This window comes from Suillus subalutaceus, assembly GCF_016647625.1.
Source record: "Suillus subalutaceus strain FC151 chromosome Unknown DFJ58scaffold_68, whole genome shotgun sequence".
NCBI lineage: Eukaryota > Fungi > Basidiomycota > Agaricomycetes > Boletales > Suillaceae > Suillus > Suillus subalutaceus.
The window spans coordinates 176,965-203,042 of NW_024540317.1; the positions used below are offsets into that span (position 1 = coordinate 176,965).

General features: G+C 47.8%; 9 protein-coding genes across 9 annotated transcripts; 4 read left to right on the forward strand and 5 right to left on the reverse strand.

Annotated features, from left to right (window-relative positions):
- Window positions 1–3,449: 3,449 nt before the first annotated feature.
- On the reverse strand, window positions 3,450–4,404 carry DFJ58DRAFT_842343 (uncharacterized protein; the record flags this gene model as incomplete). The annotated part of the gene is made up of 7 exons (XM_041392819.1): window positions 3,450–3,533; window positions 3,582–3,632; window positions 3,675–3,756; window positions 3,807–3,854; window positions 3,912–3,982; window positions 4,036–4,074; window positions 4,270–4,404. The coding sequence occupies 7 exons, from the start codon at window positions 4,402–4,404 to the stop codon at window positions 3,450–3,452; spliced, it is 510 nt and encodes a 169-aa protein (XP_041242877.1).
- A 2,272-nt stretch (window positions 4,405–6,676) lies between these two features.
- Window positions 6,677–7,252, forward strand: DFJ58DRAFT_729139 (uncharacterized protein; the record flags this gene model as incomplete). The annotated part of the gene is made up of 1 exon (XM_041385702.1): window positions 6,677–7,252. The coding sequence occupies one exon, from the start codon at window positions 6,677–6,679 to the stop codon at window positions 7,250–7,252; it is 576 nt and encodes a 191-aa protein (XP_041242878.1).
- Window positions 7,253–7,967: 715 nt separating this feature from the next.
- DFJ58DRAFT_661854 (uncharacterized protein) lies at window positions 7,968–8,805 on the reverse strand (the record flags this gene model as incomplete). Its single annotated transcript, XM_041382257.1, has 3 exons — window positions 7,968–8,102; window positions 8,161–8,270; window positions 8,325–8,805. Coding segments are annotated over 3 exons (726 nt in total), but the record flags the coding sequence as incomplete, so codon positions are not given.
- A 798-nt stretch (window positions 8,806–9,603) lies between these two features.
- DFJ58DRAFT_914641 (uncharacterized protein) lies at window positions 9,604–11,924 on the reverse strand (the record flags this gene model as incomplete). Its single annotated transcript, XM_041395399.1, has 4 exons — window positions 11,881–11,924; window positions 11,373–11,835; window positions 10,755–11,320; window positions 9,604–10,621 (listed from the first exon to the last, which is right to left on the reverse strand). The coding sequence occupies exons 2-4, from the start codon at window positions 11,670–11,672 to the stop codon at window positions 9,604–9,606; spliced, it is 1,884 nt and encodes a 627-aa protein (XP_041242880.1). The 5' UTR covers window positions 11,673–11,835; window positions 11,881–11,924.
- Window positions 11,925–13,227: 1,303 nt separating this feature from the next.
- On the reverse strand, window positions 13,228–13,649 carry DFJ58DRAFT_842346 (uncharacterized protein; the record flags this gene model as incomplete). The annotated part of the gene is made up of 4 exons (XM_041392820.1): window positions 13,228–13,316; window positions 13,370–13,452; window positions 13,493–13,508; window positions 13,535–13,649. The coding sequence occupies 4 exons, from the start codon at window positions 13,647–13,649 to the stop codon at window positions 13,228–13,230; spliced, it is 303 nt and encodes a 100-aa protein (XP_041242881.1).
- DFJ58DRAFT_793310 (uncharacterized protein) lies at window positions 13,614–15,078 on the forward strand. The gene is made up of 6 exons (XM_041390399.1): window positions 13,614–13,718; window positions 13,786–14,126; window positions 14,190–14,285; window positions 14,341–14,416; window positions 14,466–14,669; window positions 14,729–15,078. Exons 2-6 carry the CDS (start codon window positions 14,074–14,076, stop codon window positions 14,783–14,785), a joined length of 486 nt encoding a protein of 161 aa, XP_041242882.1. The 5' UTR covers window positions 13,614–13,718; window positions 13,786–14,073; the 3' UTR covers window positions 14,786–15,078.
- Window positions 15,079–16,094: 1,016 nt separating this feature from the next.
- On the forward strand, window positions 16,095–17,508 carry DFJ58DRAFT_431110 (uncharacterized protein). The gene is made up of 3 exons (XM_041380371.1): window positions 16,095–16,949; window positions 17,009–17,173; window positions 17,224–17,508. The coding sequence occupies exons 1-3, from the start codon at window positions 16,149–16,151 to the stop codon at window positions 17,248–17,250; spliced, it is 993 nt and encodes a 330-aa protein (XP_041242883.1). The 5' UTR covers window positions 16,095–16,148; the 3' UTR covers window positions 17,251–17,508.
- A 316-nt stretch (window positions 17,509–17,824) lies between these two features.
- Window positions 17,825–21,919, reverse strand: DFJ58DRAFT_729144 (uncharacterized protein; the record flags this gene model as incomplete). The annotated part of the gene is made up of 21 exons (XM_041385703.1): window positions 17,825–18,086; window positions 18,139–18,193; window positions 18,254–18,649; window positions 18,705–18,971; window positions 19,025–19,051; window positions 19,127–19,306; window positions 19,350–19,496; window positions 19,561–19,577; window positions 19,614–20,152; window positions 20,203–20,279; window positions 20,342–20,483; window positions 20,534–20,560; window positions 20,611–20,674; window positions 20,730–21,095; window positions 21,146–21,263; window positions 21,321–21,339; window positions 21,392–21,443; window positions 21,505–21,666; window positions 21,716–21,735; window positions 21,801–21,827; window positions 21,887–21,919. The coding sequence occupies 21 exons, from the start codon at window positions 21,917–21,919 to the stop codon at window positions 17,825–17,827; spliced, it is 2,997 nt and encodes a 998-aa protein (XP_041242884.1).
- Window positions 21,920–24,613: 2,694 nt separating this feature from the next.
- DFJ58DRAFT_661838 (uncharacterized protein) lies at window positions 24,614–24,928 on the forward strand (the record flags this gene model as incomplete). The annotated part of the gene is made up of 1 exon (XM_041382253.1): window positions 24,614–24,928. A coding segment is annotated over one exon (315 nt), but the record flags the coding sequence as incomplete, so codon positions are not given.
- Between the last annotated feature and the right edge of the window lie 1,150 nt (window positions 24,929–26,078).

Here is a 26,078-nt window from a genome sequence, read left to right on the forward strand (position 1 = left end):
GGTTAACAGGTTTGATATCTGTTGGTGCAGGTTCGAAACCTGCTGACAATAGTGCTGACAATCTTGATTGCACCTTGGGCATGAGCTCATGGAGAGATCATCGAACGTCAACGGTAAGGGTCATGGCCAAGTCGTTAACAGATTTGAAATCTGTTCCTCCCGGATTGTGCAGGTTCGAAACCTGCTGACAACAGTTTTTTTCTATGATCGCACCTTGGGCATGAGCTCACGGAGAGGTCTTCGAACGTCAACCATAAGACTTATGGCCAAGTTGATAACTGATTCGAAGTCTGTTACTCCTGGATGGTGCAGGTTCGAACTTGACCTGCCGACAATGTTTTTTCTCTATGATCTGAATCCTGCGTATCATACTTGGTACACTGTCAATCGTTTATTGGGAGCAACATCGAATTGCACGCGTCGTCAAATACTCAGTACATGTGGTGATATGTACTCTAACGTAAAAGTTCGGAGAGGACAGAAAACCTAGCGGGAGCTGGAAGCAGTCAAACTTGTTTGTCCAGTGCGTGCAAGACGCGGGAACCACATTGTGAGAACTGCAATGTAGCCGATGTCTGGAACATGTTCAACGTCCAACAGGGAAGGAGATCCGTTACTAGTAGCTGCACCGATACTTCCAGTCTGCAACGTTACTGGGGTGGCTCCGCCGATAAAATTGTTTGTCCCTGCTGGTGGCGTGCTGCTACTCGAGGAGCTAGCATTGGCTTATTGGCAAGGAGGACATGGTGGCTGCACCAACTTATGCCCTTTGCCACTGTGGGCATTAGCGGTGTGCTACGAGACAATATCAGCATCATGAGATGGATATCGAAAAATACATATTTGCCCCGAGTTGCAAAGACATCCACAAGAGGAATCCTACATGGGCGAGGAGGATGGCCTTTGGGAGCAGAGGAGCCAGAAAAGGGGTGGTTCATCACGTTCTTCATTCCGGATCCCTCGGCGCAGCTGTTGTGTCCAGGTGGAGAATGTGGATCGAACTGTCAAAGGATGGTGAGTTGCGTGCCGCCACTACTGTACCAATATTGCAATTCTCGCGGAGAAACTCCTGATCATTGCCTTCGAAGTTTGGCATATTGATAATGTGGTACACACCGCAGAGCAGTTGAAATGTAGCTCAGATCCTAGTATGACAGTGTACACAACCGACAATAGCGAGGTTCGAAGAAGTGCACATCCGTGAGTCACATTTAAATTCATCCATGTCCTGCGAGTAGAGGCTGAGCGACGACGCAAGAGATGAGCTATAAGAGAATGTATTCTAATGGGTATGTTAGCTCGTTATCGAGGGGAATAAAACTAAGGCTCACATCTCAGTCTTGGTAAAAGGACTGAGATGTTCATACGACGTGTACCTTCTTTTAACTACGGGTAGAATAGGAATAAAATAAACATATCAGTTTGAAACATAGCGGGAAGGTTTCTCGGCCGAACGGAGCTTGGGTCCACTCGTACCTACTCCACTGTCAAGCGCCCCTATCATTGTCTGACTCCAACACCATGCACTTCCCGCCAATTGTAGACATGTGCTTAACTATGTCAGACAATTATGATCCTCCTTTTCACTTTGACTGATCTCCTGGGATACCCTTGTTCTGCTGAAGGCCCTTCAGTAGCACCCAAACATCTCAGCTCCTTACAAGAGACTGAGATGTGAGTTAGAACCATCACCTGTATTTACAAAGCTAATGCCATGTTATATTCGCATGGGCTGCAACTAATATATATACCATTATCCATTGGACTAGGAATAAAATCTGAAATGTCAGGACTCAGCGATAATGAAAAAAATGAAAGTTGTTATCATGCTTAACTTTCTTAACAAGAGTTGTAGTCCGAGACTCCGAGTCAAGGTGAGTATATTGGTAGTCTGATCTTGTCGATTGCTTATCATTTGATTGAGATATAAGCTAAAGAAATCCGAAACATCGGAGATAATGAATTCAGACTATCGAGTTCAGACTATTGTATTAGACTATTGTATTAGACTATCGAGTTTAGACTTTACCGCTCCTCTTCGTCTTTGGTTTCTTCATCTGTTCAAATGAGTACATGACGAGGGAATATGAAATCGTGACATTTTGAGGCGCAGGAGGAGCTAAGCAAAGGATAATCATGACAGTCCTGACACCCTAAGCCTGTGGTGAGCACACCATACCTTCTTCGTGTCTCTGTGGGCGGCCAGGTCCATGTTTGTCAAGTACTTCCACTGGTTCTGACTCGTCAGGGTCTCCATCTGCAACAACATTCACTTGCTTCCCAGAGTCCATGGAGGAAGACTGCAACACGTCGTCATCTTCTGGCATTGATAGTTCACCATCACTCGAGAAGCTGTCCGTGAATATGGAGTCCATTGTTGTGAGTATATGCACTTGTTATTTGACTCTATGTACCTGCCTATTATTTATTTGTTTTTTACATTCTCAAAATGTCACTACTGTCAACCTTTTCGCAAACAGCTGTAAATTGACTAGAGAAGAGAATGTGGTGTTGGTTGACAATAATGCAAAGACATTAAAAGCAAACTTTCAATGTCGCTCTGCTGTCCAGCTATATATCTTCCATGAACCTAGTCTGGACCTTGACATATAATGATGAAGTTGTCTATCAGGATGCCCACATTACAAGCAGTTCAGTGGGGCTCTCCAGTAGTCTCCCCATGGTGAGATATGTGCATGCATGCCAGCTTTCCAGGTTGAGGTATAAAAAGGTGAACCTGTTTTATTTTTGATGTTGGTATAGTACAGGAATTGATATAGGGCGCTCTAGGAGGTCAAATAAGGGCTGGGATGGGTTCATATATGTTGTGAAGATATGCTATAATGATATGAAAGCAAGGGTATAATGAATTAAAGGCACCTAGGTTGTGAAAAATGCGAAAATACAAGTGGTGAGTTAAAGGTCAGAGAAAGAATGTGTTCCCTCTTTCCCATAGATTATGACAAATGATGTTCCTATGTTCCCTCTTCCCACGGAGTGTTCCCAATAAATGTTCCTGTGTTCCCTCTTTCCCACAGTGTTCCCACTGTCCTAACCAAATAAAGACATAGTGTTCCCTCTTTCCCACAGATAATGACACATGATGTTCCTGTGTTCCCACTGTCTTAACCAAATAAAGACATAGTGTTCCCTCTTTTCCCACAGAATATTAGTCTTGGTGTTCCTTTGTTCCCTTTACTAACCAAATTAAGATGTTCCCTCCAGGAACATCTATGGTCACCATAGATGCTCGACTCCAATAGATAGAGCGACTTGGCAGGTTTGACAGCATAAGATGAGCAGATCAGGGTCAACAACGACGTTGATGGTGTCGAGATATGGATGGTGAAGCAGTCGGTCCTGATCATGTTTGGAAGTAGTTTGAGTAATTTAATACTGGAGCATACCTTTGGAGCTGAGGGATTGCCAGTCTGTACAGCCATCGTCGGTCAATTGTAATTGTACAGTGAAACTATGGTGCTTACTTGGGGGTCCTTCTGCGAGAAATATGCAACGGCGTTGTCCGACTGATGCTGCCGTAAGGAATCGACGTTTGCGTATACCAACATTATATGACCCACCTCATGCCGTTCCAAGGGGGCAGCAGGCATTATATTCTGCACTTGATCCATCTGAGGAGACTAGACATTCTGTGAGCTCATTGGTGAACATACGCACTGCTTTTTTTGCACTTGCCCTGTCTGTTTGCCATTGAAGAGACCTTCCTCGCCTGGTTTCTGGAGTGCTGGGTGCGGACTACATCGGATGGTCAATTAGGACGTATCTCCGTTGATTGTTGCGCTCACGTGATCATATTGTTGCGCCATAACCATTGCATGACCTCCCTGAGTAGGCTGTGGGCAATGATGATTGATCAGCTTATGCGCGCAAGCTGCCAGTATGCTCCCTACCCAAGGGTCAGGTACGCTAGGTACTTGATCAATAGACTGGCTGTCGTCACCAGAAGTAACCTCCATCCTTTCTATCTGTGAGAGTGATTATGAGTCGCTCGACTTGTTGATTTCCACAACTTACTTCGACCATGGGCTGAACTATCTCGCAGCTTGAAGAAGACTGCTTGAATTATGATTAGCACGTGTGCATGCTGATTGTGAAGTCGACGCATCACCTCAACTGGTCCGATCCAATGAGACTCCAATCTTCTCATATGCTTCTTCAGCCCCTCAGCGGAAGCGAGGCCTTTTTACCCGTCGCCAAACATGCCGAATGAGAGCAGTGGCAATCATACATTCCATGCTGGTTTTTTACCACAGTGATGTCGGTCCCCTCGAAATTGAAAAAGATCTTGCCATCCATACTGCCAGCAGTGCATTTTTTCTGGTGACGGCTGTGCTCTTTTGTTGTGGGAAAGATTTGGTTGCATTTATTACAAGTTTTGGACATTGCTAGATAGCACGATGAGTTTGCTGGCACCTTCCAGGAAGTGCTTGAGATTGTCTGAGCGACGCGGATCAAAAATGAGACTAAGTACCAAGCAATTTAAATCGTCCACTGCCAGGGTGTAGGCCAGTTCTAAAAATACTAGCCTAGTATAGAAAGTATTACAATATCAATGCTCAATTCTAAAATGTCCTTGGCGTTTGGGATCCAAACAAACGCTAAGCGTCGCTAAACCTGTCCTAAACGGGACTCGTACCTAAACCCTTACAGTCTTAAAACACGTCCTAAACTCCAGCAGTGCTCCTGAACCTCAGCAGGCCTAACCCTATAATATCCGTGTAGAAACATGTAGAAAATCTAACAATAACAATAACAATAGTATATAACAATAGTATATACTAGTTTTAAAGCTGCGTCCAAGTGTGTCAGTCACCAGCCAAACAATGACATAAGCCACCAAATTAGGACTACGCGTAGCCGAAACTTCTGCGTGCCGAAACTATTACAATATATTTACGTACTTCGCACGCCGGGACAATCACGAAAGCGTGTAGCATTCCGAAGTAGTGTTGCTGCGAAGCGGACTGACACATCGGAGGTTTGGGACATTTTACCTCCATCAGCGGGTTCAATTGTGCTACAGAGTGCTACAGAGCGCTCTGTAGCACTCTGTCACGAATTATGTTTTCCTGATGTCTTGCAAAATTCAATCAAAAGCAGATCTAGACCTCGCTAAAGCATTCTAGACCTAGCCTGGAACGCTCTGGAGCGCTCTAGATTGCATTTCGGATGTGATTTCACTAGTGGCAAAATGTGGTAAAATGTCAAAACCCCGGCTATGTGAAGCGAATTGAAGTGGAAATTGGACGCATTTCGGTAGACTTCGTTGTGAGCGAAGTTGGTCGAAGTGCGCTTCGTTCCACCTCGCGAAGTCATCAATACTAAATACCCCACGAGTTCGTACTCACCCAGCGTTCGTGCCTTTGAGCTAGCACATCATTATGGATTGCTTCCCTACTAGAACTAAAGGGTGATATCATGTCAACGAATTGTTCTACGTAGTTGTTTTTTCCTTTGAAATTTTGAGTTGTGTGAGTGCTATGACATGATATATACCATCTGGAGACAGTTTGGTACACTGATCAGCGTCGGAAAGGCAAACTCATACCAATTTCAACCTTAGAAGTGCCGCGAGCTCACAGTGAGCACTTTCTCTGATTCGTATGTAGCTAAAATGCAACAGTCAGGTTTGCTGGCCTACCGGTGCACACTGCACAGTGAATGATTGTGATGATCAGCCACAAACATTACAGGAGTTAGCGAGGTGTGACACAGCGTGACAAACGCCTTGTACACCACTTCAATACCACCTAGGCTCTGACAAGACACACACAGTATTTAGGCTGAACCCTGGTCGCGAAGCTCCTTGCAACCGAACCGAACGTAGAGTACCTGGCAAGCATATTCATTGACAACAGAGCGGCAATTACTTAGTAGAGAACTCTCGATATGTAGTACACAGAGAGATGGCGGCATTCACGGGCACTGCAATTGGAAAAAAGGGCAGAGAATGCTTTGCACAAAGACTGCAAACTCGAAGAGTAGGACGATGAAGACGATCACATCAGTGAACTGATGAATAAATTAGATTATCATAACAGGCTACCCATTAATAATAATTGCACAAACCTCCGTAATGTGGAAGGGGTAGTTACACAGAAATGTTTGACCATCATGATATGTAGCAACAATGATTTTTAAAGAAAAACAAGTTGTCCCATGCTTGATGCACCGCTTCTTAGTACATATACGTCCATAGAAAGGAAAGGTCAAATTCAAGCAGACTACTAGTAGATGAAACGTTGGTATGAAAGTGTCAAGGTGTGCTTGAACTCGCTATCTACTATTGGTGCGAGGACCTTCCGTCAGGTGAAGATCAATAAAATCATATGCGAGGTGCAAAGGTTAGGGTGCGTCGTACCTCTCATGAATTATTGCAGTAAATATTTAGCTGTATAATGAAAACAATCGAGTTGGAGTTTGACAACTCCTTTCCTCGGTAGAATACCGGACCCGGGACAGCCAGTGGCTCCTACATGTCAGACGGTTTCCTATGCTTCCTGACATGTCTACAGCGTGCTTCACTCCGAAATCTGCAATCAGTGTACGTCAAACCCATCGTCAGCAAGTCAACTTCAACCAATTTCGTTCTGCCCCTGATTACTGAAGCCAATGATCCCCATGGTGACTCGGAGAACACCATGTTTAAGTAATGATGCACATCTCGGAAAAGAATGCTGAGGGCGTCATTGTGAATTTCGCGACCATCAATCTTACAGCAGTGGCTCAGCCCTGGCAGCCTACCGGGGTAGAGGGGCATTGCTATGGAGGATGGAGGATTACTGGGGCCGGTGTCGGCCTTCTGGTAGAAGTGAAGAGGTTTGCAATTAGGAGTCTGATGGGTAAGGAGTTGGACTCTCAAATTGTTCTGCGGATTATAGAAGCTAGGGATGATCAGGTTGAACAAGCAGGATATCTGTTCCGCCAAAACCCAGACATGAGTTCTGTGATGGCTATTGCAGCTGCAGGTGATTTGTCCATACCGTATATCTATAGTAAATGTCATGACCCTGATATTGCAGGTCCATACTGGAGCGGTACCACGATTTATCGGGCCGACATCAGTGAGACTATGCACAGTCTTGCAGCAAAGGATCTAAGCTATCAACCTCCCAAGGAACAATCCCATAACAAGACACTGAAGTGGAATAACGTCCTTCGCGTTGATCTTGCACGCTCTAGAGAACGCTTGTACACTGTCTACAAGGCTTTAAGGGAAATGAGAGCTTAGGAAATGCCCGTGGATGTGGGACATCTTCGTGGTATGAATATTGCTCCGCTCATAGTTTGTTCAGTGTCATGTACTCAGAATCGGCATGCTGCCCTTCACGTTGCCTTCACAGGCTCATTGAGCTGTGTGGCGTGCCAGTATTATATTATGTATACCAGAAGGTTTACAGTGCTTTGCATTACAGCTGTGTGCGAACAGTGGCAGAAAGGTTGCGTCCGCGGTGACGAAGGGGGAAATACATAGAACAACATGTCCTGGGTGCTAGGGGAAGCTCTTACGACTTGTACAAGTTTTTCAGACACTTTGCAGGGTCACGCACAACCCCAAGCGGCAATTGTTCCAGCTACTGGCGAGGTACCTTCAGCATCTTCGTCTCCTGGTACGACAACTTCTCTAGGGTACGGTTGAAAAGTCACTATTTTTCAACCGCTGTTAAAAATACCTGTTAAAAACACTGCGTTTTTGAACCACTCATGTGGCTTCTCCGCTGTAATACAACCTTTTGCTTCGAGAAGGGCGTCAACAAGATCTTAGAGTTGTCGCAACAGATGTCCGTGATGTTGAATATAAACTTTGACCGTCAACAATGGATCAGATGCGGAGAATACATATGAATTATCCATAACTTACGGGTGCTGAATGACTCCTCGATTGGAGTCAGATCAGGTGAGTATGGAGGGAGGTAGAGTATGAGACAACCTGTCCAATGTTAGCTTTACCAGGGAAAGAACAGATAAAAAACCAAACCAGCACTTTCGACAAGGTCACCGAGGTTTTCATCATGATGAACCCGGCAATTGTCGAGAACAGTAATGGAACGCTCTGCAGGGAAGGGATTCACGTGTGGAAACTAGAAAATTTTGTATCTTCAAAGCTAAACAGGCACAGAATGGACACATAGTTAACACACCCTCGGCTGTGAAGTCATAGAACTCCTGCGCATCAAACGAGCCTTCGACTACTTGAGCAGTAATGTATCCTTGCACGGTCATAGCAGCACACAACGAGCAACGATCGCCTCAAACGGAAACACCTGTAAGTTGTGCACGATTTCCACTCGGTGCTCATCCACAATGCCGTGCATATGTCCGGTCATTCGTGTTCGTTTCGTCGATGACAATGAATTCAAAGTCATCCCCGATAAAGTCATTGCGAAGGCCAGCTTTGAATTCCTCTCGACAGACCTCATCACGTTCGGAAGCAAGTTTTTGAAGGATTTTTCGAGCGAGCCCAGAATCCTTGAGTTTGCGTGATAGGATGGAAGTGCTGAGAATGATATTGTGCTGAAGTGCCAGCCATGTACAGTCAAGGAAAAGATCGGAGTAGAGATCTTTGACAGCCATTGGCAGGGCTCGCATGATTGTTCGAGTACGTCCTGTGAGTGTAGAAGGGGGCTTCGTGACAGTACCACACTCCCCAAAGATCCGTCGCCAGCGGTAGCAGCTTCTTTCACTGACACCAAATGCTTCACAGATATCCTCCGATTCCCATCCGTGATTCCACAGTCGAAGTGCACAATCTTCGAGATCGTTGCTGATCCTTCGGTTAACAATAGCATTTATGTGACATGGCAAGCTAACTGGTGTCGCCAATGTTGTCTGAAAAGTTTATAAATGCCTGCGAGCGTCCAGGACGTGTTGTTCTATGTATCTCCTTTTTGGTCACCAGGGGTGCAAAAATTTTGCCACTGCCATTAATTTCGCAGTGGAATGGACGCAGTAAAGGAGGCTCTCCGTGGGACAGATTCTGTCACTGTCACTGTGATGCCAAATAGTCATACTAATGGTGCCAGGGCGGAGTAGGATAGGAATTATGATACATAATGTTTTTCCACTGCCCATGCCTGCAGTTATAATAGTGTCTTGACCGTTCGATGTCGCGAGAACAGCCTCGAGCTGGAATTGTCGTGGAACAATAGCTGTCGCCGTCAATGCATACACAATCAAACTTCACGCGCGTAATGCGTGCGTTCGGTCAGAATCACAGAGTGTCTGAACAGAGTGTCTGAAAATAGTCGGTGGGAAGGCGTTCTTTGATAAGATGGTACGCGAAACGATCCAGGGCATCAAGTGATGCAACGTGGGTTCCCTGTACCCGTGATCACTGATTGCTGGTCCATTGATTTTGCAGCATGAGGACGCATCACGTCGCGTCAATAGTGAAAATTTCATCGTTTATTTTCGTATTCTACAATACTTGTTGAAAAAGCCTAGTTTTTTCATTTGCTAGAGGTCACGTTATCCTGAGAATCCGTTCTTCATCCAAATTCAAACCCAGTTTTACCAGTCCGTCTGTCGACGGCTTGCCTCATAGATGGGCCAGTCACCAGTTCTACTAAGCACTACTTGAGGTTATGACTGCCCTATTCCCTTAGAATCCGACTCGCCGTCACCTTTACCCAAACCCCTGAGTCGCTGTCTCGCAGGGGTAGGTTGAATACCGTCCAGCCGCGCATGGATCATGGAGACCAAGCCCCTCAAGTTGGTGTCCGCCTGGGTGTCGGCAGGAGCAGGTAGATCTTGCTGCGAGGTTAGCCGTAGCACACAGTCTGCGAGTTGTGTGCGAGCGCTCATGGTCGCAATTACTTGCTCTTGATGGTCAATCTTCTCTCGTAATTGATCTGTCTCTGCCTCTAGCTGGCGGATCTTTGGTTCTAGGCCCTTGACGGTCCTCCCCTGCAGCCTCCCATCCTCTAGCTCCTGATCTTGGCGGACGAGCCTGCCTCGCAGTTGGTCATTCTCTACCTCTAATAGGCAGATCTTTTGTTCCAAACATTGGGCGGCAACCCCCTTTTTCAGCTGCCCATTTTCCAGTGCCAGCGAGCAGATCCTATCCTCCAGGCTTCTGGTGACTGCAACATGTCTAGAATCTTGTTGGTCCACAATTTTTCTGAGGAAGTCGCACACCTGCAGCGAGCCCCGCAACATTTTCAACAGGTACGATTCGGCCTCCTGACGATTGGAGAAATCTGCCTGCAAGGATAGATCCTCCACGGCAAGCTTTGCTAGCCCATCTGACAAGGTAGCCATATCGGACTTGAGTCTGACAATATTGCAGGAGGGGGGACGGGGATCTGCACCGGCGAATGCCTCATTGGTGCCTGCGTTAAAGTTGTTGGGGGCGGTGTTTGGGAGATTATCACCTGGGTGGTGTTGGGATGTGGCATGCCGGTCGTCTGCCTGAGCAGGGCTATGATATTGTGGGGCATTACTGTGAATCTCCAATGTGGTGATAGCTGCGAGTGCAGTTGTAGGTGGGGAAAAATTTGCAGGCACTAGAGTAGGGGTGACTGCAAGGCTTAGGGGCTGACGTAGGCCTGAAGAAATGGGCGGTGAAGCTGAAAGGGGTGGAGGGTGCCCTGCAAAGAGTCTGTCAGGGATTATGGGCAGAAGGCGCGACCCACCTAGAGAAATTTGGATAGATGCAGGTGTCGAGGGACTGCGGGCCAGGGGTGGGGGTGATGGTGGTAGAGAGGTTTGGTCAGGTGGGAGCTTCGACCCACCTGAAATTTTGACAGGTGCAGGTGTCGAGGGACCCTTGGCCGGGGATGGTGGTGGTGAGGACGCCTGAACCGGAGGTAGCTGTTTCCCGTGGAGGGTGCACTATCAGCTTGACACGTTTCTGTGGCTTAGGCTGTGACTCAGGCAAAGGCAATTGCGGCGAGGGGCGTTGTGCAGGTGCCTGGTGCAGGAGGTCATACTGTGCGGAGCTAACCCTGCTATCCATCTTCCTCTTGCGTGAGCGATCCCAGGAAATGGATGTCACGCGGGTCTTCAATCGCTCTCGTGACTCATCGTCAGAGCAGCGTCCAGTAGGTTCTGCAAGCCAAGTTTGGTAGTAGCTGCTTAAAGTACCTTGTGGATCGTTTGACTTTGAGGATGCCAATACACGCGCCTCTCCAACATCTAGCTGGTATGCCTCACGTATGTATACCTCTAAGAGATCTTGGAGCCAGCTACATATTCCACCACGTTCATTGCGGCAAGCTCTACATTTAAAGTTGCGCTGGGTGACGTCTGCCACAGGCGGGTGCCCACAAGCCACCACCTTTCTTGCACACGCGCTGCACTAAGATGAAAATTAGCGCCAGCATCATGCCTAAATAGCAATAAAACCTTACTTCACGAGGGCATGTAGCGATGAACCACCGAATGAAGCCGGGCTTGCTAACCTCCAACTTGGCATCCCTCAGGAATGTGGGAGTGAGATCCTTGGCAGTCCTGTGTGTGACCGGCGCGCCTAACGAAAGATGAGACGGCATGTTTGAGGGGCGAGTACATGCTAGCTGGGACAGGTTGTCTTTGGGATCAAGATCTTCGTGTATTTTCCTTTTGCCTGGAGCTCGGACGCGTTGCTGCTTCTTTGCAGCATCACTCTCATCTGATCCATCCGAGTCCACCATCAGTTGCGGAGAATTCATCGTGCCTCCCGAACCACCAACTCCACCAGTGTTTTGGGAAAGAAGAGACCACTACTTTCTGTCCACCGGAGCCATTCTTGGCCTTGCGTGCCATAATATCAGTGGAAGTGCGTGAATGGAGAATCGTGCAAGAATTATTTAATATTAAGTAGGACCAGGAATGCTAGATAAGTTAGAAAATGAGGTTTAGGTGTGTGACAAGGGTTACCATTTAGGAAGACGGTGACGTCCTTTAGCGGCTCGGCTCGCACCGAGTTTTGGAGTCCGACGCCCTTGCCGCTTTTGCTGGACAATTGAAAACGAAAAACGAAAACAGGCTGCGTCGAAACGCAGCTTTGACTCGGGAGTGAGAAACCTTAGGATTCCGATAAGTAACACATGAGTCAGATTGACAATTGTTTACGAAACTAAACCAAGCTCTATTGCGACAGTTAGCAAGTAGTCCAGATCAACACATGTGCATTATAACTTGTACCTTGAAGGAAGCCGGGAATAAACGAAGATATGAACGAGAGTAAGAATCTTCGCTCATCAAACATGATACCGCAAGCGCCTGCAAGGTCGTCTCTGCATTTCGAGAAGAGCGCACCAGCGTGTCGAACTCCTTGACATGACAGCTGTTGTTATTGGCTTGAGAGGCGAGGGATGCAGCACGTGGCTCTGTAATAGAGTGGTGCACTTTGGGTGTCAGGTTAGTCATTGTGGGTGATGATGTCGAGAGGAGACATTCAGAAGCTCCGATAATTCCGCTGATACTGACATCGTCGATGAAGCGGAAGTCTTTAAGATTTAGCCCGCGTCGAATGTAGGCTCGAATACTAATCCCGGATTTTCCCTGAACAGATCAAAGATGAGTGAAGCTAGCTAGTGTGTTGAATTCTATGGTGCCTACTGAAAGCACAGCGCTGGAAGTCAATGCTGCAACAAATCATATTTCCGGGAGGCTTGCGGTCAAAGATATGACCTGATAATCGATGTACATACCCTTCAACGTTCCGTGACTGCATTGAAGGGGCTAATGCGAACCTCAGGTCGGATACTGGATGCCTTGACAACGACAATCGGAGGTCCTGGATCACTGCTCACGTTCTCTGGTACGTATCTTGAGTCCAGTGGTAGGATTGGTTTGATGTAGGGTTTCTTCGTTACTCCCCCTTGGTAGAATTGACCTCCTTCGTACCAAACGAGGGAATTTTGCGCTTGAGTTCGGCGAGCTGAATATCACTTGTCCCAAACAAGTACGAGTCTTTCTGACCGCCATAATCTCACAGCGACGGAAGGAAACATAAGTAAGACTCGCTAAGAATATCCGACTCATTGTAATAATAAGCGGTTTTGGCAACTTTGCTCCCTTGCCGAAGTCTACAACACACACAAAACACGCACCAGGTTGGAGTCACTGGATGCAGGAATGCCAGGTGGAAGTATGTGTACTGGGTATGAGTGAGTTGCGCACGTCTGCGATGGCTTTGAGGGCACCGAAGATGATGGCGGCTGCGGTTGCGTTCACGTATCTGAGGGGAATGACCTGCAGGAAGACGGACATGAGTTCCGACTAGCGCAGTGTTGGTGGACATGTAGAGGTCTCCATAGAGCGATTCAAGAGAGTGAGAATGGTTCGTTGGATGCCGGTGTCACCAATGTCTGTTGTGGTTACGTTTGAGTTGGAGTATATAAATTGGGTATGAATGACGCACCAGAGTTAATGAAGAGAACACGTTCAGACGGGTAAGAAGCGTCCGCGATGATAAAAGCGCGGTTGCATTGCGCATGTGGAGGCCTGTGTCAGTTTGTGGTAAGAATGCATATCCCTGACGCACTGCTTAGTTGGTAGATCTGATCAGAGTTGAAGTGAGACGTACCATCATGTTTATCTCGACGACTGGGTTGATGCAGAAATTCCCCGCTGCTGAAACTGCTACCACCCTGGGCCTTGATGGTCGGCGGACTAGCAGCAAAGAATGCAACTAGATACATGACGAATATACGTATAACGTCGTGAATCCAATTGAATGGAAAGGCCGAGTCTGTGAGTGCTGTAGAGACCTGTCAAGTCCAAATTTACATAAGTATGCATGGTACGCCGCTTACAAGTAATTAGAAATCTCCTCAGGTCAAAAGTTTTTAATAGGCTTGCAGTCATTGGTGAGCGTTGAACTCTGAATCAGTCGTGATACTGCTGAATAGTATAGTACTGGTTTAGAGTCCTAGTGTTTGGTCAGTACATCCGACCTGCAGGCCCAGGCCTTGTGCACACTGCAAGCTGTTACTTTTTCAGGCGGTTACTATAATTGCCTCGTGTGTCCCAGGATTATTGCTTCCAGTCCACGCGCACCGGCACGTTTGTCAGAAAGCCATAATCCCAGTCCCCATTCAACCCATCACCGCAGACTTTCAAAGTATGTCCTCCAATAAAGGCGGCCCAAATCCCTACAACAACGGCGCTCCTCCCAAGTGAGATCACTATAGTTTTTGCGCGGGCAGGACGCTAGAAGACTCATGGATGGGCCACACCAGATACCTCAACGATTTTAGCAAAGCCCTTGCGAGCGAAGTTCGCATCTTGCTGGCAGAGGTAGGAAAGCTTAGGGATGAGCGCAGGCAGCTTCAATTGTACGTATCCGCCTTTATCTGTTCAATATGCGCAGCTGATTGCCAACGCGAAAAGCGAAATTGCTGAGCTTATGGCCGTTAAATCCAAACATGGTGCAGGAGGTGAATATTCTCCTGATTGGGGGCCACCTGTGAGTGCTATGAGATCTTGGGGCATCACCAAACTCTGATGTCTTGTAGCCTCAGGAGCCACCTCCGCCCCCACCCCCTGCAGCTTCGCCTCCTCCAGAAGAAGGCTTAACCGGCCCCGCCCGCCCAGCCTGGAGGGTCGTCCACAAACCACAAAGACGAGAAAAGCCGGCTCCCAAGAGTCTTCCTGCTCCGGCTCCGTTCCTGCGATCGAACCTCCAAAGCCAAATCTGCCCGCATGGGCGCAATGGAGGCGTATGTGTTATATCGCTTCCGATTCACATCTCATGATTGAACGGATCTCCATGTTGTAGCAAATCCTGCGCACGTACCAGCACCGATGCCTACGTATCCATTTCAACTGTTTCTAACAACATTTCTAGGCGCAATGTAGCGACATTCGTCAACTCATACCCGACCCTTGACGTGTCCTTCAAGCTTGACAAGGGAGAATATACTGCTGGTGCACCCATCACCATGCAGGTTAATCTTGCCCACGATGGAGTGAAGAGGATCCTGATGATCAGACTGTTGTCGCACCTTTCTACCCGACCAAAAAGATAGCAAACTGGTGGCTTGTGGTTAGGGAACCGAGCACAAAACAGCTGCTATCAATCAAGCGCGTCACCGTCACCAAGAATCTCTCGGTGAAATTGGAGTTCACGCTACCGAAAGGCACCCACGCTTTGAAACTCTATGTCATCTGTGATGCGTACATTGGCGCAGATCATGATCTGAGTTTGGATCCTATTGATGTTGCAGAGGGCGAGGACAGCGACAGCGATGATGAGAGCGGAGATGAGATGGACGACTAGTTTGTATGCTCATGTAAGTTTTCAATGTATCTTTATCGTCATTGTCGCACAGCTTTTCTTGCCGATTGTTAATTGTATAATTTGTCTATTATTCACCTGGATGTACTGCAAATTTCTAACAGCGAGTAAGCTTTGGCGTACAAAACTAACTATCTTTTATCAAGTATAGGTATATGTTCACTGCGCGCGCACCAAAAACGCCTTGAAGTATGTGATCACACCCTTCTAAACGCAGTATAGCAATAAGTCATTTTGACTTACTACCACGGTAGCGGGAAAATACGCACTTTATCGTAGGTTTGATTCAAGCTCGGACGCTCCAGTATTTGGTCGATGTATTTCGTGAATTTAATGAATTTAGGTCCCTTTAGCTCCTCACCCAGCTTAAACCCCAAACCGACAGGGAATTGGCCCAGTCACTAGCACTAGTACCATTGGACTCCAACGGTGTGACGCATACAGAGACAAAATCAATTCAACGCGCCTCGAATCGGGGAACATCCAATGTAAGCAAATGTAAGTGCAAATCAGCTGCCTTTCCAACCAAGACTGTAGGTCAACGAGAGTCGATTCGCCAAATAGCGCTGTCAGAGCATGCAGACTCGGAGAACACTCCACGTCGATGGCCGGTGAGAATGGACAGAGGAATCATATTCGTGATGAATGCATAACCGCCTAGTGTATTGTTGTCAAAACTTGAAATATGTCATGTAGTTGACGACATACCCCATGCCTAACGAGTGGATGCGGTGAAGTACCCATGATGACAAAAGATGGGGGCTGAACACATTGCCGTCTTTCTCCATTCGGTATCATCGACGTCAGTACTTCAGTACTTATCAGCAATCCACACTATACATAGAATGAAACTGCCGTGCATCCAGACACCTGTTCAGCAGACAACCCTTGTCAACTCGTCATGAAGCAAGACTTAAAAACTCGTTTCAGCCTTCAAGCTTTCTTCGCCACACTTCTTCGTCCATTCATGTCAGATTCTCCTACTGACGTTCCTGGGCTTTTCGTTTTGGTGGAGAGCCGTACCGATGTGGCAGCATGGCAGACACTGCTCATGTCTACCCATCTTTCCCTACAATGTAGGCTCAAACGGGCCACATATTGTAAATGCAACCGTTACAAACAGCACGAGTTTCTACTCTTGCATTTTCGTCATTGGAATTCTGAGTCCGCAGTTGCTACTGTGGTCATAGAACGTGTTCCTAAGCAGGACCCCAGCGACAATTCCTCGTCAAAACTCATCCATAAGTCCAATTTAATCTACCCTTCAGCTTCTGAAACTGCTGCCCAAGATGCTGTATATACTTCTAGCCAGGGTTCGACATTTCCGCAGTACCTTGCGGACGCCTACACTCCGTTTACCCAACTTCATACGCTTGACTTCCCTCCTCTGGCATGTCCGTCGGCAGCGCAGATATCAATCCTCTTGTCTGTGGTGAATGAACAAGCACCGAACTACCACCTATACCAGAACCAGTGTTACTGGTTTGCATTCACCGTGTGGGAGACTTTGAAAAAGCTCTTCCCGGATTGCATCGAAACGCACAACACTCCCATTGACCAGCGCGCTCACTACTGTGGGCTTGCTATCCGGAAGGCTGATAGCGTGGAGGCTGTGTGCAGAGATTACGGTGTGAGATGGAGGAATATAGAGAATGAAGAGGAGGAACTAAAGAGAAAGGCAGATGAAGCTAAAGAGCGACAGGTAGTAGTAACTCTTCTGTCACCGCCCTCACTTGATGGTGATACATCATTTTTTTTCAGCTCTACACGTCCGGTATGGAGCAAGGTCTCGCACAAGGACAAGCGGAACGAGACCGACTGGAGCAAGGTCTCGCACAACTTGCGGCACAAGGACAAGCGGAACGAGACCGAATGCAAACAGAAATTAATGAATTGCGAGCAGCGCTCAGCGAAAGTACTAGATATGTAGGTACCCGTTGAACTTGAAACACTACTTTACTAATGAACATTCAAAGTCTGCAGAACAAAAGAGCCGCACATAGACTTTGGGCGCGGACATTGGTGTGCGTCGAATGGAGAAAAGATTGCAGCAGCAGCGGCTCCCGGCATGATTGTATATTGCGAGGTCATTTGGGTTCGGTCGCACACAGCAGCATTTGCCGTGATTTTCTTTCTTTCAGTCACTCGTGCATGCACTCGTTTTAGCACAAAATTTGTTGTACGAGGGGCTGACTTAGAAGTTGTGAAATTGCTATGTTTCGGAAATGATGTTGTATTTCGTAGACTGCACAGCGTGCATTACAAGAATATAAGCATTAGCAGTATAAACACCAGAGCAGGAGTGGAGGAAAACAACTGACTGTCAAGAAAACAAACTCTCGCTCGCCTTTCGGCTCTGCGCTCTCGATCACATTTCGTCCGTCCTTGGCTGCGTCTCGCTCCTTCTCCTTCCCTTCCCTTGGCTTCTCTCACTCCTTGCCCTTATCTCCCGCCCCTGACAAGCCTAGACCGACCTCGCTCTTCAAACTCACTTGACCGCCCTCCTTCTGCTTCATGCACAATAGCCGCATGCTGGTAAGCACCAGTTGCCGTATCTTCGTCTTCGTGAGGCTAGCGCTAATCGGAGACGCAGTTTGCTACCACGCCGTTTCGGCGACCGAGCTTTGATGCGCGTATGGAAGAGGACACGACACGTTCGGATGGTAGGAGGAGGATTGACCTGTCGTCGGGGAAGGTGTAGTCAAGGGATTTGATCTTTTTGCCAGGTAAGGTAAGTACCGACCGTGTCAAGGAAGACATTGTCACTCGCCTCCATGTCTCGTTAAAGGCGTGTTGGAATCCAAAAGAGTACACGACAAGACGTGAATAACTGACCAAGCTAGAGGACGCACATCAGCTAATCACACCAAAGATCAAAACACAAAACTTACAAGGGTAGCAGAGTACAGCGGAATACACTTCCAGGATCTAAGGCAAGGCAATACCCTGCAATACCAGTTTAGTAGCGAAATAGACGTGAATGAAGGGTCCAAACCTTGTTCAAACTGGTCGGCGAATTTAGGTCTGAGAAAATATCGTCGTGGAACCGGTCCACGATCCGAAGAAGCGTCGAGTTAGCACAGAGGTGGATGGCAAACTTGAGCGCAACCTGATCAGCACCCCAACAACGAAACAATAGATTAGAAACACACCTTGTCCCTGAAACGTGTACAAGCTCTTCAGTGGGTGCACTAGGAGGATGTGCTGGAGGATTCGATGTCGCTTCAGTAGCAGAGGCAGGACTTGAGATATAGGGAATAGCCTGAGAGAATGTGGGCGTAGGCATGAGGGAGGGTGTCACTGCTGGAGATGCCGTCCATTGTCTTTCCAGGTTGCTTGGAGAAGTCGTCCCAGATAGACTTTCCGCGTCCATCGACATTAGCAGATCCTTCGATCTGGAAACTCGCTGTAAAACACGTCATTGCATGATGGCAGCGGTAACAATAATGAAACATACCAGTAGCCACGACGCACACAAAGGTTAAGCGAGCCAAGGCAAAGTCAGTCGATTGAAATTCATGCAATTCATATCGTATACCAGAAGGCGTCAAGGGCCGAGTGGGAGGGAGAACAAGGTTTGTTGGAAGATGGAAATTGATATCAGTAAACACCCTGTATAATACACCAGCCGATACACCAGCCTTGACCAGGTATTCGGGAGATACGCCCCAGCCTAGGAGATCAAGTACGAGGTTTTTGGTGTGATCCATATCTTGGCGAGTCACTGCGAGGAAAGTTTCAGTCGACATTGACAGAGGAAGAAAAATGTTGACATACTAGGGACCGTATCCGAATGTGGTGGCGCTGTCGATGTCGCGGTCGAACCGCAGGCAGTGGATTGAGGGAGAAGATAAATGGGAGCTACTTGATATGTTCAACAGCTGACTGCATCTACATGCTCATCCAGCGGAGACGATGCGCGAGGAACTGAAAGGTCAAAGTAACCTGTAGTTGTTGCAGGGCCAGGTGTCTGTGCAGGGAGAGTAGGTGCAGGAAGAGTTGATGGTACAGGGGGAGTCGGTGGTGCACGAGAATCTTGCGATGGAGGTGCTGGAGGTGCTGAAGCCTGTGAACGAGATGCTGCAGATGCTGCAGTGCGCACAGTGCTTTTGAAGGAGCATCTGTAGCAGCTGGAGGTGTGGGTTCACGGGTGGGCCAACCGCTGGAAGAGGTGTAGGAACCGAAGTTGGAGGCGTAAGTAACCAAACTCGGAATTCCCAAGTATCAAACCAGAACCGCGTCTTGGGGCCTTGATGGAGGAGGAAGAGCCAGAATGTCAATTTTGAGGAGCAATGAACTGGACTACGACTTACTTTCCCAGTGTGTGACGCTGTGTGCAATAATCACGTGAGTAGCGCGATTTTACCCAAGATAATTGTAGCTTAAGAGGAACGCGGTTGATGAGCTACCGCAGATGAAGGAAAGCTGGTTGCGCACCTGTTTTGATATTACTTCATGCAAAAGTGGCGTCAGCTTCGTGATATCTATGTCAATCTTTGGGATATCGTGAATCTGGCAAACACCGCTCTGCTTGATGGGTGAGTTGATCTGACGACAACGGAAGTATGGATGCCACAGGGCGCTCCTGCCCAAGATCAGCTGCAGCAGTGCGTCCAGCCAGATGCAGGGTGGATGTTTCGATTGCAAGCAAAACTGATCTGTAAATGTGGCTGTTGGCGTGGCAGCATCGAGGACTTCGTTCAGCAACTCTTCAGCCTCGTCAGCATCCATTTGAAATCCCCGTTTCACGAAGCGAGGGAGCAGAGCCATGGCAAGATGGAGCTGGGTGATGGGTCGGTCCGGATGACCAGTGGGACGCAAGTCTAGGGCATGCTGAAAAATATTGACGGGGATGTCAAGGTCGAGGTATGTTTGGGAAGAGTCAAATGCAACATGGCCGTATTTCTAGCATACGAGGTGAAAAGTCGAAGCGTGTTACGATAAACGAGACTCACCTCCCAATAATTGACTGCTGACCCTTCTGCCATAAGCTCGTAGATACAGAGGCGGCCCTGCATAGAAGACATAAATCCTTGCAAATAATCATAGTCACATCGAGGCAGCTTACGTCTCACATCATGTACCCATCGACACCCACGAGTTCTGAAAACTCGCGGTTTCCTTTATATATCTCACCCGTTCGGCGCCAGAGACACGCTGGGACGCCTATGGCTGAGAAGACACGGTCGTAATCAAGAAGTAATCGCTCGAAAGCCTCTTCTATGAATACGAGGTCCTTGTAACATGGTCAATCCCAAAACTGCATCAGTAAGGACTCAAGCTCACGATATCGCGTAAGGATTGCGCAACAGCCTATGTGTGATCAGCAACGTTAGTAAATACCATAAAAGATCCTCACTCACTCGGAATTTGGGTCGCAGCACCGACAACGGTTGCAGAATTTGCTGCTTCAATGGTCGAGAGACACTTGGAATAAACAAGTGTCAAATCATTGTCTCAACAAGAAGACATATTGACGTACTTGCGATCCATCCACCTTGACAGTCGTGCATAGCCCTTGACATAATCATCCGGTTTGAGCAGCCCCGCCTCGTGTTTGCTCCGAATAACACGGCTCAGTCGTTCATCGCGAGTGCCTGACTCCTGATCTGCAGCAGTCAACAAAAAAATTTCTGCCTTGGTAGCAGACGGTAGAAGTAGGGGTGCAGGCTCTTCAGCGGGTGCCTCAGGGGGATGTGCTGGAGGATTTGATGTCGCTTCAGCAGCAGAAGCAGCATTTGAGATCCAGGAAGTAGGCTGAGAGAATGTGGGCGTAGGCATGAGGGAGGGTGTCACTGCTGGAGATGTGGTGAAGAAAGACCCCTCGTCTAGGGTTTCCAAGAAGCCACTGAAATAACTGAGTGGGGCGCATAACGGAGTGAACATAAAATGACATACGTGAGGACTGAAAATTCGTAGCCCAACGTTTCGGGCTGATAGAGATATGCGCTTGACGGAGCACTCATTGGCCATGCGGCTGTCGCTGGAGGAGGCATGGACGAGCCATAGATAGGCTCTGCGCAAAACGATCTCAGCATAAGAATAAATAATCATGATATACGTGGGTGCTCACCAGCGTTGGCAGGGTCTGCCTTCGTCGCAAGTCATATGCTTGCGTCAACAACAGAGGCACGCGTGGTTGACCGTTCTCCGTTTCGTGGTCTTTCTCTTCTTTCCAGGATCGTGACGTCGGCCTCTGGTGTATGCAGGAAGGAAGGCGATTAGGAAATTCGATTACAAATGATAATCACACATACCTCCACGGGAAATAAGCTCTGACGTCGACTCCATGCTCAAGCACAGCAGCCTTGATAGAAGCGGTGATACTCTTGAAGTAGTTCATACGATCGTTGTCCTGCAACGCTTCCTCAATCGACTTCGAATGCTCATCCTTGATAGCGAATCCATTTTCGGTGACGCTGAAGTCAAGGTCAGTGCAACGCGTCAACTGCTTTCAAAATAACTCACTAGATAGGTAGCTCATATCTCTGTTGTATCCGTCAGTAACTGGAATGCTGCACACTGTGAGCTGGTGTATACTTCAGAGACATACTTCAGAGACGCCAATGTAAGTCTGTTGCTTACTAAATCGAACCACGTGACTGTTCCGTTTTCCTTATGCTGATACTTACCACTGACCAGTAACCACCGCACCGTCCAAGCACTGTCCATTGTTTATCTCGAACTCGAGTACTACCACATTGCTCTTCAATCTTGTCTCGTTCCTTCTCGTCCGAACCGTCTTAGCGTTTCACGCCGTAATTCGGCGGGTCTCCAAACCAAATCTCAGCCTCCCGCAGCACGTGTTCGCTCTTATTGCCCTAACTCTCCAGTAACTTCACGACAATGCAAGAAAACAATTGCTGCTCGCCGCTCTGCAGAGTCTGCGCGACTTCAAGCGTCAGGGTCGGCTGTACTGCTTGCCATCCTCCACTCCCTTCTTTCCGCATCATTACGGTGCTTTCATCTTGCTGGTTACAGATGTCGCACTTCTGAAGGTATTTCTTTATACAACTCTGCATTAGCACTCATCTCGTTGCAGAAGATGTATGGACGCTTCCCCCGCATATCAGGAAAGGGAGACTATGCTTCGGTAAGCGCCTCCATACTCCTGCATATCTCCACATTAATTCATTCTATACAGCGGCTGGCAACCCTTCTTGCGATATCGCTACTTGATCAACCTTCTCCCTCGTCAAACACCTCTGCACGTTTGACTCACTCATCATTATGGCTCGCGCCGTTGATATGATCACACTCCTTCTGAACCAACTCACGTATGAAGGCCTCGTCGACGATTTTATTGGTTAACTGTAAGTAGCTATGTTCAAGATCTTCGAAGTGAACACCAGACGCTGAGACTTCATACAGGATGAACGAACTCGCAGACACGCATGCAAAACTCGCCAAGCAACATGCCCTATGTGAGAAACTCGAGACGGACCTACTCGCTCTGAACATTAACAGCGGGAGTGGGCCACGAGAGGAGGGTGGGGAGAACAGGTCTATATTTGAATGGAAGGCTTGCTTTTGAATGGTTCGTAGTCTTTTTCTGTCGTGTTTACTGTACGTCCTTTCATCCTAGGTCATCATCTCTTTCGACTCGCCGCGCTAGCTTCACCAAGCTGCACTTTGTTTCGCGTGTTTCCCTCTCTCGTCACCTCCCTCGCTATATGCTCTCGCCTCGTCTCTCGCTACCATACATTTCTTATTGCCGTCTGTGTCTCTGAGTGCCATGTAGTTGTTATCAAAACAAATATATTGATTTTGAGCTATATACAATTGTGTGCACAACGAAGGGTATCATAAGTCAATGCAGTGAGAATGTTGCTAGACAGAGGTGCGAGTTGGGGAAGGAGGGCATATTTTGACGAGTCTCGATACGGGAAACAAAAGGAACATTATTGCAAGAGACGAGTGCCTTAGAAAGGGTCTTCATTGATTATTTGATAGACAGTAGCGCAGGAATGCGGAGGTCCTCCTAAGACAAAGTTCGAAGACAAAGTTTGAAGACAGTCTGCAAACATGAAGAATTGAATCAAAGAAGATAAGTCGAGAAGTGACACACACCGAGCTACAAGTTCGGACCAAGCACCTCGTATGAGAACTCGATGTTGAAGTGCTCGACAAAGTTTGAAGTGGGAGTGAGTGTGGCGTGACAAGTTGTGACGGCACTGAGCTTCGAGTGGAACAGATGGTGTAAGTCGAGCACTATGGAGCCGGGAGATAAACAAACTAGTGCGGGAGCGAGCTGTAAATACGTAGAGTAGAATGAAAATTGTTTGAGGTCAGCCAGTGCAGCGGAAAAAAGATATAGCTGAATGACTTGCTCCTCCCCTCCTAATCCACCTAGGGTGATCTTTTCAGGTATAGCTCGATCAATTTTGAGCCGGGAGACAAACAAATTGGAGCGGGAGCTAGCTATTAGTGTGTAGAATATTATGACAAAATATTTAGGTCAGCTGGTGCAATGGAAAAAAGTGGTGATGGGATTACCTCCTCCTCCCCTCCTAAGCCACCCAGGGTGCGAATTTCAGGTCTAGCTCGGGCAGTTTTGAGCCGGGAGACGAAGTAGATGGCGCGGGAGCCAGCTGCGAGACTGGAGAGTAGGATCACAGAGGGTCGAGGTCAGAAAGTGCGATGAAGCAAAGTTAAGGGTGGATTACCTCCTCCTCCCCTCCTAAGTCACCCAGAGTGCGAATTTCAAGTATAGCTGGGGCAGTTTTGAGCCGGGAGACGAAGTAGATAGCGCGGGAGCTAGCTGTAAGACTGTAGAGTAGGATGACAAAATGTCGAGGTCAGAAAGTATAACGAAAAAAAGTTATGGGTGGATTACCTCCTCCTCCCTCCCTAAGCCAGCCAGAGTGAAGTTTTGGTGCATAGCTCCAGCAGTTTTGACCCGGGAGATGAACGGAATGAAGCGGGAGCGAGCTGTATATCTGTAGAGTAGGATGACAAAAGGTTGAGGTCAGTTGGTGAAATTGAAAAAAGATATGATGGGATTACATCCCCCTCGCCCCCTGAGCCACCCTAAGTCAGTGTTGAGGGTATACCTCGGGAAATACTGATCCGTTTGACAAAATTCTTGGTGCGGGAGCATCGTGGGCTGCGACTTTCGCAGCCCAGGATGTGTCAGGTCCTCCGGGGATCGTGGTGAGGAAAGAAAAAATGGAAGAAGGAGGTGCAGTGGTTGTGAGAAATTAAGATTGACACGGTACCTGAAGTCAACAATTACTCAACCATTACACAACATTAAGGAACCGGGATTTCTCGCGGGAGGTTCTGATTTTCAAGGGCTACAAGATGAGGTAAAGATGTCTTACAGCTGTTATGTCTTATTCTTGTCGTTCATCGTGATAACAACATATTCTAGCCATGGGCAATCGTAAAATCAGTGCTGATCTCAAAGAATGTGCGCTAAACCTCTGGAACACAGGCTGGGAAACCAAGGATATTCGCGATGCTCTGGGAGTCTCCCGCGCTAGCATTTACCACTGGGAAGCAATTTTTGCAGAGTATGGTGCTGTCAACCATCCCCCTTCGCCAATACGTGGCCAGCAGCTTCATATCCTCACCCGTGCTCTCATGACGGCCTGTGAGGCCTTGTTTGCTGAAGAATCAGACCTCTACCTCGACGAAGTTGTGACATGGCTGGCTTTGACACACGACATCAGCATTTAGGTGGAGATAAGCTCGCACAGACAAGGACTGCGGTTGATGGTCCTCGTCATCGGATTCAAAGACGGCCAGTTTATTGCGTGATCCTCGGCCTGTCTTAGCTTTTTTCGCCTTCGCACCCTTGGATTTGCTGTTTGGAACTTGTACCTGGTCACCTTCGTCTTCACCTGTTGAAGGAACATTGGCCTTTCGCTTACAACCTATCTGGAGCCTGTTGGCAGCCTTCGTCGGCCGTGGATTGTCGACTACAAGCTCCTCCGAGTCATTGGGTGCAAACTCGTTGATAAATGTAAAATTCATGGCAGCTCATATCTTGGATAAGTACTATGCCAACTCATAGCACCAACGTAGCAGACACTCAGAAGGTTCCGAAGCAGTGTGCAGACTATCGGAGAGGAGCTGATCGTGTTCATCCTCGGACTCCAGCATGACAATACTATCTTCGGAAGGTGTTTGCGACATGCCTTGTGCATAAGATATCTAGATGATGGTAGTTTTGCGATAGGGAGACTAGATACATCTGAAATAGGCGGTTTTCCAAATTCGGACGCGCGTGAAAAAAAAATGACGAATCTCATTATTGTTGGTAACTGCTGTAATAAAATGTGGAAGGAATGGGACGAAAAAAATGGAACTCGGTGAAGTGGTCTAATGGACCATTAGGCCGTCCGCATAATGTTCTAGGTCCGTGAGCGTATTGTCCACCTCCAAGCTTTATGAACAAAGGAGAGGAGACTTGATGCCCGCGCCCGCACTCTACTTCAACGATGTTGGGTATGTCACCTTTCCTCTATGTCTCCTTCAGAGCGCTCATGGGTCACAGTATAAAACGCAGAGATGGCAGTCAAGTCACGTCATAGTCCACTCCAGTCCTGCGTGTCTATATCACGTCGGACTATCAAGAGACCGCAATCTCACGAGGTGACATTTACACCCCTGCGATCTGGACGTAGGACCTTGCTGCGCTTGCCGAGAACACGGCTCGGAACCTCGAGCGCGACGCGGCCACTGAACGTTACACGATTGTCCAGAGTCAAAATCTGTTTCCCTTGGAGTTGGTTCGAAACCTGCATATAGATTCTCGGAGGTCTATCTTAAATTAACTAGGTCCACTCGTTGTGCCGAAACTTCCCTTTTATGTGATAGTCTGTCC